The sequence below is a fragment of the Girardinichthys multiradiatus genome, chromosome 10 (assembly GCF_021462225.1).
Source record: "Girardinichthys multiradiatus isolate DD_20200921_A chromosome 10, DD_fGirMul_XY1, whole genome shotgun sequence".
Classification (NCBI taxonomy): domain Eukaryota; kingdom Metazoa; phylum Chordata; class Actinopteri; order Cyprinodontiformes; family Goodeidae; genus Girardinichthys; species Girardinichthys multiradiatus.
Window position 1 is genome coordinate 20,912,496 of NC_061803.1, and position 13,600 is coordinate 20,926,095.

At 38.9% G+C, this 13,600-nt stretch overlaps 1 protein-coding gene across 2 annotated transcripts in view; it reads right to left on the minus strand.

Annotated features, from left to right (window-relative positions):
- Positions 1 to 885: 885 nt before the first annotated feature.
- The window catches only part of LOC124875284 (vesicle-fusing ATPase-like), a 36,053-nt gene continuing 23,338 nt past the window's right edge, over positions 886 to 13,600 (minus strand). Inside the window, exons 12-22 of one of the 2 annotated variants that reach the window (XM_047377337.1) lie at positions 12,319 to 12,506; positions 11,504 to 11,599; positions 10,135 to 10,291; positions 9,910 to 10,043; positions 9,515 to 9,581; positions 9,348 to 9,427; positions 8,121 to 8,255; positions 6,542 to 6,655; positions 3,821 to 3,876; positions 3,586 to 3,655; positions 886 to 1,305 (exon numbers count right to left, since the gene is read on the minus strand). In XM_047377337.1, the coding sequence (XP_047233293.1) occupies positions 3,628 to 3,655; positions 3,821 to 3,876; positions 6,542 to 6,655; positions 8,121 to 8,255; positions 9,348 to 9,427; positions 9,515 to 9,581; positions 9,910 to 10,043; positions 10,135 to 10,291; positions 11,504 to 11,599; positions 12,319 to 12,506 (1,055 nt within the window). In that variant the 3' untranslated portion in view covers positions 886 to 1,305; positions 3,586 to 3,627. Of the gene's footprint in view, positions 1,306 to 1,618; positions 2,473 to 3,585; positions 3,656 to 3,820; positions 3,877 to 6,541; positions 6,656 to 8,120; positions 8,256 to 9,347; positions 9,428 to 9,514; positions 9,582 to 9,909; positions 10,044 to 10,134; positions 10,292 to 11,503; positions 11,600 to 12,318; positions 12,507 to 13,600 lie in introns of those variants that run through there. The other variant, XM_047377338.1, reaches the window with a different exon arrangement.

Consider the following 13,600-nt stretch of genomic DNA (forward strand, 5'->3'; position numbering starts at 1 on the left):
TGCAAAAATGAAAGGAAACAGCATAAAAGAGTTGCTGTTGTATTTGCAGCAAAGGTGGTTCTACATAGCATTTATCAGGGGGCTGAATACAAACACACCTTTGAGATTTTTATTTGAAAAAAACAAAAAAGTAAACCAGGTATTATTAAATTACACTTGAACTTTGCTAATAAGGTAAATTCTACAGGTAATTGGTTGCACTAAAATTATAAAGCAGTATCAGAATAAAGGTTGTGGATACAACCTCATGGCCGCTTTTCAGATTTCCAGTTGTAAATATTTTTGAAACATGCAGGGATATCATTCTATTTACCAGTATGAAGTACTTTGTGTTAGTCCATCACATGTTCTTAAAAAACTGAAGTTTGTGAAAATGAAGAACATTAAGGAGTTTGAATATTTTGCAAGGCAGTGCACAAATAATACTGTGCAACAGTCTTGAGTCTCCCCTGTTTTACATCAACTTGAAAGCACATGGATTTTCTTCTGTAATCTCTATATTCTTGCAATTACAGGTGGCTACACCGATCCTCTTGCTACAACGCAACTCTGCATAGGAATGAACTTGACCTTTTAAAGTTGCACTAGCACAAAAGTCCTCACACAATTTTGATCAGAGATCTGTTTGGGCCTAAATGATAGAAACAATTGAGAGAAATAGCAGTCAAAGTAAAAAAAATAAAAAAATAACAACCCTCTAAATATCTGAGGAACTGCTAATAAAATATAAGATTACAAGAAAGTCTGGTTCATTGGAAGCAAGTAATGCAGCATGACTATGGAGGTTTGTACAGTATTGTATACAGTACAGTAATAATGAAATCAAACAGAAAGCAATAGTATGAAGCTGGATTGATGAAAATTAATTTACTGAACAACAGAATATCTTGTCAGCAACAGAATTTATTCATATAATAAAAAGTTCAGACAGAAGCAAGTGCACAACCAAATCTTGTCATGGAATGATCAGATTACGTATCTGCATCAACATAAAACCCGGATGAACAAATTGCCTCATAAATAGTGTCTGTGGGTGCACATGTTGCTCTGACTCTTAACATAAATGTGAAAATTTATAAGCAGCACTGGGGACAAGGGTTGCAGTGTTAGTCATCAGTAAATCCAAAACAAGCATCCCATATACACACTTTTAGTCTCATCTTTCACATCTTGGCACAGTACTGAAGTGAAGTCGGTGTCCTGGTTGGTGGCTGCTGCAGACACCTGCACTGCAGGGAGCTTTAGGGACAAGAAGGAAGGATTCTTCACCCTGCCGGCATCGTTCAGGCCTCTGTTCCTCAGCCACTGAGCAAAAAAAAAAAAAAAAAAAGTAACACAAGACAAATCTAAGTGAGAAGAGACTGACAGGTAAACGAGGATGTGCTGTCACCAGAGAGCTCCTGTCTAGCCGGCTAATTTTTAGAAAACACCGTTTATGCCGACGATACCATAAGTTGATGCAGCTGGGAGTATCTGCAGTCTTATCACTGTGGGCAGCCAGTCTTCACAGGATGGATTTCAAAAGGCACCCAAAACTGTGCTGAACCAAACGTTCAGAAACTTTGGGTTTTATTTAGCTTCACTAACAAAGTTTCAGTCAGAAATTTACATGTACTCATTATGGGTAAAGTATTTAATTAGTTAAGGGTATTTAATGATGAATTTGAATCCTTGTTTTTCCAGGGTGAAACTACAATAAGCAACTGCAATTATTTTTTTTAAAACATGAGTTGGGTACAAATGTGTGAATTCATCGTGGATTTTTTTATCAATACACGGTCAAAATTATACATACATAAGAAAACCAGATATTTACATGCACTGAATAAAAACATTAAATCAGACTAAACATTTTATATTTTAGCTTACTTAGTATTACCTAAATTATTTCTGTTTGCTAAATGCCAGAATAATAGGACAATGATTTCTTTTACATATTTAATTGAGGATGTATTTCACATCTGAAGAATCTATAAATCACTTAAGTAGAACCTGACTGAGAACACGAAGTAGGCTAAACAATCTCCAAAAGTAACATTATATTCCTATGAAAAAAAACAAAAAAACAATTACAGATCATAAACAAAGTCACTGTCATCAATCTCTCTGCAAATGGTTACAGAGGTATTTCTAAGGCTTCAGGACTGTGGTGAACCACAGTGAGAGACATTCTACACAAAGAGGAAACATGGAGCGGTGGTGAACCTTCCCAGGAGTGAACGGTCAACCAGCACTACTCCAAGAGCGCAATGACTCATCCAGGAGGTCACAAGAATCCCAGAATAGCATCATAATCACTGCAGTCCTTACTTGTCTCAGTTCAGTATTCTTGGTTCAACAATAAGGAGACAGTAAAAATGGCATCCATGGGAGAGATGGAAGGCTAAAATCACTGCTGACCAAAAAGAACACAGAGGCTTGTTTTATACATGACAAAAACATCTTGATCCCCAAAGCTGTTGGGAAAATACTCTGTGGATGAGAGAAAAGGGGTTCTTTTTGGAAAGTGTGCATCGCGTTACATCCGACATAAAATGAACACATCATTTCAGAAAAAAAACAGCTTTTTGACAATCAAATGGGGTGATAGCTTGATGGTTCAGAGCTGCTTTGCTTCCTCAGGACCGGGACGCCTTGCTTTCATTGGCTGAATAATGAATTCGGCTTTCCACCAAAAATTCCTGAAGGAGAATGTCGGGCCATCAGTTCGTGGCCTTAAACTCAAACGCACCTTATGAAGCAGGTTGGAGATCCGAACCACCATAGCAAGTCCATCACCGAATGGTTTAAATGAATAAATAAAAACTAAATGAAAAGGTTTTAGAGTGACATAATCAAAGTCCAGACTTAAATCTAATTGAGATGCTGAAGTATGACCTAAATTAGGCAGATAATGCCAAAAAAACAATGTGGCTAAATTAAAACAACTCTGCAAAGTGGACACAAATTCCTCAACAAGGCTGTAAAAGACTCGCCAGTTATCAAAAATGCTTGATGGCACAACTTGTCATTATGTTTAATGGGCTATTATCTTTTCACATGTCAGGTTGGTTTGGATAGGCCTTTTTCTTTAATAAATTAAATCTGCATTTTGTATTTACTCAGGTTTTCTTTGTCTAAAATTAGTTTGATGATCTGAAACATCTAAATGTGACAAGACAGCAATGACAGAAGACATCTGGAAGGGGGCAAATACTTTTTTATAGCACTGTAATAATTCTCTTGTTTGTTGTTGTATTTTGTATGTGTTCTTTAAATAAAAAATAGCAAAACAGAATGGACTAAGGATTGATTTAAAACTTTTACATAGTACTGTACCAACCCTACAGACGGATTTCATTGTCATTTGTTTATGATCAGTTATCAGCTTGAAGTCTTATTGCATAGATATTGCATTTTAAACATGCGATGTCCACGTGTTTGAAAGGCACGACACAAACAACTGATATTTTCTGCTGGTAGTTTAAAAAGATACATTTTTCTTCACACATGTTAATGAAGCTCACAGCTGTTGTTAATCTGGTTGGCAGCTACATGTGCACAGCTCCATATAATCTGACTTTAATCCAGGTACTGCAGTCTTACCAATGCAGGATGCCTCTTTCTCACTCTGTTCCTTCACTGTGTCTAGATTACTGCCAGTTTAGAACCCAGCCTGCAGAAAAAAACAAGAAGAGAACATTTGTATATCGTTAATCTCACTCCATACACAGATCGAAATGTAAACATTTGACTCTTCCTCGTGTCGGCCAACAGTGACGGATGTGTGTGAGTGTGGTGAGAGTGTTCATTGTCACAGAAACAGGAAGAGAACACTTACCCTCCTTCATCTCTCAGTAGACTCATGAATTTACTGACTCGGTAGTCAGGATCCATCTGAAAGAAAGAAACGTCACTTCTTAGAGATGATATTTCACTTTTGTTAAAACTGAAACACCAATATCTTTCAACCAAACAGTGCAAAAAGGGGCGAGGGAGTAGTGGACTTAACCTCTGTGGAGCATGAGAGCAACGAGAAAGAGTGCAATGAGAGGAAAACTGGGAATGTGAAGTTTAACGACACTGCACGCGTGTTCGCAGCATGTCTTGGAGAACATAAGTTCATAGTTCTTCGGGCACAGAATAGGGAGGGTGTAAAACATGGCTACAGCCACGCATACCACAGTGATTACACACAGCATCCAGGCTCAGCGAAGACACAAAGTCAGAAGGATGCTGCCGCTATACAAACTAAAAACCGGATTTATACCAGCTGGAGATTAAATTACACACTTTACAACAATTAACAACACTACTGGGGCGACTGTGGCTGAGGTGGTAGGAGTTCGTCCTGTAACCAGTGGGTTGCCGGTTTGAACCCCCACTACGTCTGTCAGTCATTGTGTCCTTGGGGAAGACATTTCACCCACCTTGGTCAGAGGGCGCGGTGGTGCTGATTGTATGGCAGCCTCACTTCTGTCAGTCTGCCCCAGGGCAGCTGTGGCTACAATACAAGCTCACCACTGTAAGCTGTGTGTATAAATGGATGGATGACTGATTGTAGTGTAAAGCGCTTTGGGGTCTGGGGACTTGACTGCAGGCCATTTACTATTTACTTTTTGTTTATCTGTCACATAAAATCACCAAAAAAAATGAACTTTGGTTGTAATGTGACAAAATGTAAAAAATATAAAGTTTAAGGAGTGTGTATATTTTTGCAAAGAATTGTATACTGTGCTTTTTCTGTATCTTATAAAAATGCAGAGTAAAACAATAAACTAGGGGTGAGGGGTAAAAACTGAAGCCCTGGAAGACGTAACATAGGCTTTCCAACCAATAAATCATCATCTTGGATTTCATATTCAGAGCACACATTTCAAACACTCAGTGTGGTCTGAGCTGGAGCAACCTGTCCCTCTTCCTTAACATCTGGCTGACACTCTCAGCTCTCAATTGCCTATTTGTTTTCAGCCGGGGACAAAAACCTGTCATCTGCAAGCTGGAATAAAAAACTGCGTGGGTTCGCTGATGATTTGTCGAGGAGAGCAATCCAGTACGTCTCCAGTTCACGAGCAGTTCTCCCAGCTGCTGGGATCCAGTTCGGTTCAGTGTTACGAAACTGTGTTCTGGATCACCTTCCAAGTTTTACCCATGTGTTCTGAATCTGAGGGGTTCTACATAAAGGAACTGTTTTACAGACATTGCGGATTATATCTTTGCTTTAGAGCAAAATCAGGAAGGATCAGTCATTCTTGGAACCAACACAAAGCTATAAAAACAGTGATATACTACACTTTCCACGCTTAATGGCATCCCTGGTGCATATGTGCAAAAAGCGTTGAAAATAAATTCCGTCTGCTTTGCTGTGGCATAACGCCGTATGGAAAAAATGAGAAAAAAACCAACCTTAATTTTTGTATACAAAATAAATTAATTAAAGGCTTTTTATTCTGACCAATGCATTGGAACTCCTATTTAGTTTCCAATGCCTCCAGTTTTTACTGGGATATAAAACTTATGTGACATAAAAGCCCATTTCGTTAAGGCACTCTTCAAAATGGGAAAGACAATAAAGCCTGTCATTCAAGTTAGGCAGATATGTGTTGCTGTGAGAACTGTCTTCATTAAGAGCAATAATTTCAAACATTTCTAAACAAGGCTGGATGAGTAAATCAGTGATAATCAAAAACATACTTCTTTAAACATACCAAAGGTGACAGTTTTACAGCATCCAAACATAATATATTTTATCTCCAAAGAAACGTTTGCTAAAAACTTGGCTCAAATGAAGGATGACACATCTCTCGGGTCCTGTGTCAGGTCTTTGATTAGTTTTTCCTGTTTCTCAAAGTCCTAATTTTCAGATGCTGTTCATCTAATGGAGATGAACTGATGCATAAAACCTTGAAACACCTTCAGAAATCCTGGAGAGCTATTGAGCAAGACTGCTTTCAAATATTACAACGTCTCTGTGCTTGGAAGGAACATGTCAAGACGTTAGCTCTGGAAACATATGCATAGTATTACTTTCTAAACAGACCATCTGGATAATGATCCCTCCAGTTTAAATTTTGCAACAAAGCTACTTAACTCTGCTTCTCTAAGCTGTTACTAGTTATTTAAAACTGAAACTCAAAAAAATATGAATCGCTTCAGATGTGTGTCAGGATGCAGTTCTGTTTTATTGGTTAGGGCGCAGCTCCAGAGATCCCTGATCCTCTACCAGAAAACCTAAAATAGGTCACCACTAGACCTTTGCACCAGGATACTGATCCAAATATTTGGTCAGATCAACACAGAAATGGTTCACCAGACACAAAATCAGCCTTCTTCCAAGGCCATCTCCATCTCCAGACCTAAAATCTCTATAAAATCTGCGGGCTGAGCTGAAGACAGGACCCGGATCTCTGGACAATCTGCAAACGAATGGTCCAAGATCCCTCTGTCTGTACGCTGCGACCTTGTAATATTTTACTATGAGTAGCCTAAGACTTGGTGCCAATAAACCTGTGATTTAGTAAGAAAAATTAAATAACAAATAAAATAATATTTGTATCCATACCTGTACGGCCATTTCAATCAGCATGAGCAGCTTCTTTATGCCGATCCACAAGCCTTGATCGTTAACAGCTTTAGCTATGCTGAGCCGTTCTTTGTCCTGGAAAGACCCTAACAGCTAAGAGGGGTGGAGAGGACTGCAATGAGTTCTACATAACCACACATAACCACATAAAATATGAAAACAGTTCAGATATGGTCCGTCTCAGTAAATGAGAATTTCATTAAAAAAGATAATACAGTGAAGTAAAACGAATAAATTACGTAGATTTACACAAAGGGATTTATTATAAGTATTTATTCTTGTTAATTTTGATGATTATGGCTTACTGATGATGAAAACCCACAATTCAAGTTTTTAGAAAATTTGAATATTAAAAAAGACCATAAAAAGGATGTAAAAACTGAACTTTTATAAATAACATCATCTAGAGCTCCAAAGTTACACGTTACTTTAAAAAAAAGATAATTTATCTATCTTGAATCCCAAGTTTACAGAAAATGAAGTGAAAAAAGCGCATAGTTTGCAACTTAAAAAAGTGGAATAAATATTTATGTTGTGGAAATTCTGCGTATCTGTAGCATAAAAACCGCATAGGAAAACAGCTAAAACAAGTCTTTTTTTAAATAATACTTATCTATTTCTATTTAAAAACAATCGTGGGGAAGGGGGCTGACTTTCCCCAACAGAAAGTCCCTGATGATCCCCATAAAGAGGGTAAGTCGCAAAAGGGCTTGGCTAAAGTTGCAGGCTGTTCTTACTGTGCTATATTTAATCTTATTAATGGAACAAGAAGGGTAGAAGAAGATGTACAGAGCAGGAATAATTCTGAACATTGTGGAACAATGACCAAGTTTTCACTGGGCTTGACATAAAGACTCTGTGGAGTATTGTTAAGAGGAAGATGAGAGACACCTGACCCAACAATGCCGAAGAGCTGAAGGTTGCTATTAACCTGAACACCTCATCAGAACCAGAGGGTGAACACCTCCATGCCATGAAGCACTGATGAAGTAACTCATGGAAAAGGAGCAGCAAACAAGTATCGATTGCATATACTGTACAGTACATAGAGATACTTTTCAGAAGGCTGGTATTTATGCACTAAAAGTCTTTTTTATTAGTCTTATGTTATATTTATATTTACCTACAAGTCAATAATTTAACCTTTCAATGCCCAGACACATTGGTAATGATCCCATGTGGCAGACAGAGTTCACAAAATCAGTCTGTAGAACTCCAAAGAGGGTCAAAACCATCGATCCGCTCAAGGTATGAATCGGCTACAAGACAATCAGCAAGAAGCTTGGTGAGGAAAAGCCTTTATCTGTGCATCTAGTTTTAGATCTTGTTTTGCTTGGAAATCAAATACTTATTTTTACTCGCTGACATAAAAAGGTGCTTTTAATTTTGGGTGTTTATGTTTTTTTGATTCACATTGTGTCTCTCTAAATTACAGTTAATCGTTTTCACCACTGAATGGCTTTGAGAAAGAGAAAGGATACATATCAGGAAGATTTAATGAATTGTCCTGCTTAATTTTTTAAGCATTTGCCTGGGTTTGGGTCGGTGCATGTTTTACCTCCAGGGCCTGTACGAGTTGGTCCCCCCTTGATATGTTAGGAATGTGGATGGTGGTGCTGAAAGCATCCAACATCTCCATTTCCTGGAGCACATCTCTACGACTTGTGGTACCGATGATCAGTAACTTACGTCCCTGCAAGAGACGCGACAAAGGCTTCATTAATTTCTTCATTTAACCAAATAAACATGTTTTGGTTTTTTTCTTCGCTACTCTGGAAGCCTGTGTGTAAATTTGTGAGTAGAAAAATAAACTGAGATTAATGAAATACACAAAAAACGCTCAAAAATAGCTTTAATTGTCCAATTAAGAATCATTACAAGCTGCGATCTGCTTCTCCTAGTTTTAGGTTTTTTAATTTTTCTGGAAACTTTAAAATCACTGTCAAATTTTCTAAATTTTACTACCTTAAAAATGTTGCTCATTTGTTCTCATGACTGTGTGATTTGCAGTTGGCCCTACTGAAGCATGTCATTTAACAGGGGCTCAGTCACAACAAAAGCATAAGGAACAGAAACTAATGGTGGAAAGGAGAGACAAATGAATAGAACATAAGAGTACAAAACAACAGCACAGAGGACAAACATGAGCAAAAAAGACAAAAGAGAAGAACTGCAGCTCCACTAAGCCGATGACTTGGAGAACAACCAGGAGCAGACAACGAAGGAAGGAGAAGCAGAGGAGTGGTGAGCAGACAGGGGGATTATGGCTGCCCGCTCCCCCCCATGGCGTGGGGGGTTGTGATGCTGCATGCAGATGAGGTGCCACACAGGCGGCAGCGCTGCCAGGTCCTGGCTCTCTCACAGAGCCCATTCTCCTCCGTGTCCCCCTGGCCTCCCCTGGCCCCGGGCACCCCGCTGGGCTCAGTGCTTTACAACCCCGGAGGAGCTCTGCACCCAGGCATTCAACACCCGGCCCCACGCCACTTCTCAAGCAGCCATATAGTGGGTTATACCCTCATTTACAAACACAACAACAAACTACAACTAAAGAAGCTATGAGAAATTGGTCTGTATCGCCACCATTCACTCTGAGCACAACAGACCTGAAGCAAAACATTTGCTAATAACCTCACACAGTTGCTAACACATGCCAGCCGCAGCCAAAGACCTCCATCAATTCCTCATAAGATCTTGCATTGGCATCTATAAGATTTGCTGCCCTCTTCCTGCCACCTAAGGACTAACAGAACCACAATGATGGTAACACTAACTAAGTTGTTAGTACCTTTGGAGGCGGTTTCTTCAGGAGAACCAGCAGAGCCTGTAGCACCAAGTTGGAGAAACGAGGACCAATTGGAACATAATCTAAAAACAAAACAAAATGTTTTTAACATAAATTTGATTAACAGAAAAAGGTATACTTCACAGATTTCTGTAAAACAAGACTCTTACCCAACAACCGTTCAATGTCATCCACTACCACACAGCTCAGCTGGGATTTGTAAGCATCTTCAAATATCTATTAAAGAAACAGAAATGTATAACCAGTTAAGCATTCAATTTAAAATGACAATGGAACTTTGGCTGATGTTAGAGGACAAACACAGTTTCTACTAAAGAGTTTTTTCCTCATTTGAAGATCAAGGCTGAATACTTAAAAGTAGGCCCAGATTACATTTGTAGTTAACAGAACAATACAGATCTGACCTTTCACCCACAAGAACTGTGTTTCATTTAGTTCCCTTAAAATGTCCTTGTGGTCCTTCTAAAATATGCTGCAAAAAAAAAAAAAAAAAAAGCATGCATCCTGACATTTTATTTCTCCACTACCTAAAAAGGAAACAGACCTTTTTAATTGCTTGACACTTCGCAATCTCAGAGTGTCCGATCATCTTGTCGGGTGAACAGATCTTGATAAAAGGGAACTGGGAATCTTCAGCAATCTTAGCTGCCAGCGCTGTTTTCCCGCTGTTAGGTGGGCCTGAAGGGGGAACAAAATGAACCAAAATCCTTAGTAAAGTAATAATGTTAATCTTGTGTGCTTGAACCGTATCAAGTTAGTGTTATTCTACCTTCCAGGAGCACAGAGACCAGTGGTGTACGATCACTGTTCTTCGCCTGCTGGACCAGCAGCTCTCCATCCTCCAGGGCTGCAGAAACTGGGTCACCCCACCGAATTATACCGTTCATGATGTAACTGGCATACTCTTCCTGGTTAGTTCCATATGCCTGAAAAAGACAAAAGGGAATAATTTTACCATGCTATAAATAAAAAATCTGTTAAATGTGTTTGGTACAAAGTTTTAGCCTGCAGCACTTTTATACATGCCCAATTTTAGCACATTTCTTGAAGGACATTTTTCACACCCTAAATAAAGTCATTGAAAATGCCACTTAATCCTTTACTTGCTCTTGTTGGCAAAGCAGGTGAGGAAGATAAACATATGGTATTACATTTGTACATCATTAGGTGTCCTTTCTTTGGGTTCTCCTCTAACAAGGCAAGCCACACTACTGAGAAGGAAAACTGCTGCTCCGCCTGAGCATTACAGGGATTTTATGATGATGCCCTGGTCTACCCATAATAAAAGTGACAAGCATGATTACATCTTGGGTCTTTTTCTGACATATTATTCCAGTTTTGGATTTGATCCGCTTTGTACGTCTTAGTATCGGATTTTGCATTTAATTTTTCCTTTTGCCATGAGCAATTACTCATGAGCTATACATGCATAAGTTTGTTGAAACTCATTTTACATACATGTAGTTCCTCCAGCATTTATTTTTTAGAAACAGATCTCTCCTTTGGGGTGGGGTTATAGTTTCTATTGTTTGAAAAGCATTTTCAATACAAACATTTTGAATAAAAAAGTTTGAGCTGCTCTAATTCATCCCAAAGGTGTACAAGAAAGTTGTGGTCAAGAAGTCAGGTTGCTGACCAGCCAGGTTTCTCCACATCGAACTTTATACACCTGCAGCCATGGAAGTCATTGTAACACCAGAATTCATTGATTTGTTGGTGGCAATATAGTGTATGTAGAGCTATCTAATTAGCCATTTACCTTGGTAGACAGAAAGATGGCTATCCTGCTACCTAGCCAGACAGCTATATACACATTTATCTAGTTACCTACATTGATAGCTAACTAGATAGCTGTTTGGTAGCTAAATAGGTTGCTCCACAGACAGCTGGAAGACTAAGCTAGTCATACCTGAATTAGCTCCCTATACAGACAGATTAATAATCAGCTTTTTAGCTCAAATGGTAAATTATTTACTGAAGAGCTAAAAGAGAAAGAGCTCTACTGTCTTTTAATGTTGGAAGGAAAGCAATGGGATTGATTATACATGATGGAAACCAGATTTCTTGGTGACTTCCTGTCCCTAATTGACTCAATGAGGACAGAAACAAAGATACACACAGGATGCACACCAACTTACTGGTTTGATGTCGTTATCCAGAGAGCCCATGAAATCAAGCCTGCTGACCTGCAGCTTCTCTGCTGTCTGAATGTCAACCTCCACTGTGGTGCTGGCCTGAAACACCGCAGAAAGATAAGAAGAACCAATATTAACCTTTTTTCTAAGTGATACAATTCAGTGTCCCCCCTTGTAAATCCCACTACTACGTGAAATACTGCACATTTAGATTGCTCAGTGTGTCATAAACGATGCTCCTCCACCCCCCCCAAAAAGCAAAAAGGTCAAATAGGTGGAGGGAGGGAAGAATAATTGCTTAGAGGAGCGAAGAGAAGCGTCACAGCCATCAAAGATGTGTACAGCCCTTGTCCGTCACTTATCATCACCCTCTAATATCTGCTGCTCTGTGAGTGTATGTACCTGTGGGGGCAGAACACTTAATAGATGTGAATCTCTATCTTTGTGCAGTAGTGAGCTGTGTAGATTTGAGCCACGTAATGCAATAAAACGTTTAAGTCCTGGGGATGTAGACACAATACACAGTCCATCTCACTTGAATTAATATTCTTTTTCTTCCCAGATGTGCAGCTTCTTTCGTTTTAGCCCCCAAAAAGAATGTGGCTCAGTGGGAAGAGTAGTGGTCTTGCAATCTGAAAGTTGTTGGTTCGATTCCAGCTTTCTCCTTTCATGTGTCGACGTGCCCCTGGGCAGGGCAAGTTGCCTACCGATTGGTGTATGAATGTGTGTGCTTTTCTGCAGGAGTCAGTATTACTAGAGAAGTCCAATAGCGTTAATTTACCATTCGGTCCATTTTCCAAAAATAAAGAAAATCTGACCTTGATGTGTCTGTTCATGGCGGTGGACTGTGCAGCCCTGACCAGTCCTTCCAACTCAGCACCACTGTAGTTTTTAGTTTCCCCAGCAAGCTCTTTGACGTCTACATCACTGGCCAGCAAGTTGTATTGACGCATTTTGGCTGTGTGGATGTTAAGGATCTGAACACGCCCCTTTTCGTCTGGTAATCCTGGAGAACAAAAGACGGAAAATTATTTTAGTTAGCAAATAGTTATTAACTGGAAAATATGGTTACAATGAATTTTACCAGGACGTGTTGCAAAAAAAAAAAAAAAAAAAAATCAAGATTAAACAAAGTAAAAATATAATTAAATATTTTCAGACAGATCAAAAATGTACTTGTTGAGGAGTTATCAAGGATTTATTGACTGGTCAGAGCACTTTAAAACTAGTGTTTCATCAGTGTCACAAATCAAGATCAGTCAGCTCAAGATCACAAATCTTTACTTTATGAACTCTCTTATCCTATCAGTATAATAGACTCACAAAACATAAGTTTGGAGAACCAAATCATGCACCTTATTTAGACATAAGTCATGTATGTTCATACTGTGGCAGTTAAAACACTTTAAAATGTTACTACAACTTTGTTGAGAAAAGATCTATCTATGAAGAGGTGTGCCTTGCAAATGTATTTGTAAGACTTAAACATTTCCAAATCTTACTAAATCACAAGCACCAACCTTAAGGTGTTCTATTTAAAGTTTAGGTTATAGACCAAAAAAGTACTTAATTTGGAATTGGAAGAAAAATGGCATAAGGTTTATGGTGTGTCTTTGTATTCACCCGCTCTTAGTCAGAACCCCTTAAATTAAGTCCAGGGTGACCAACTGCCTTCAGAAGTCACCCGATCAGTAAATCAGATAAAGTTGTTTATTCCTGACCTGTTGGAAAATAGGCCTAACATGAGGCTATGTGTGGAGGAAAACCGACAATGCATTTTTCCCTGAAGATATAATCCCCACCATAAAACATGGTGGTGGCTGCATCATGCTGCGGTAATGCTTCTCTAGAACTAAAAATAGGACAGGCCGAGAGTTGAGACTGGGACAGAGGTACACTGTCCAGCAGAAAAACAGCCTTAACACACAGCCAGAGCTAGAATGTAAAGTTTTAGATCAAATCATATTCATGTGTTAAAATGAAACAAAGTGCAGACCTAAATCCAACTCAGAATCAAGATTGGAAAAATTCTGTTCACAAATGTTCTCCATCCTATCGGATAGAGCTTGAGCTATTCTGCAAAGAAGAAAGGGCAGGAAT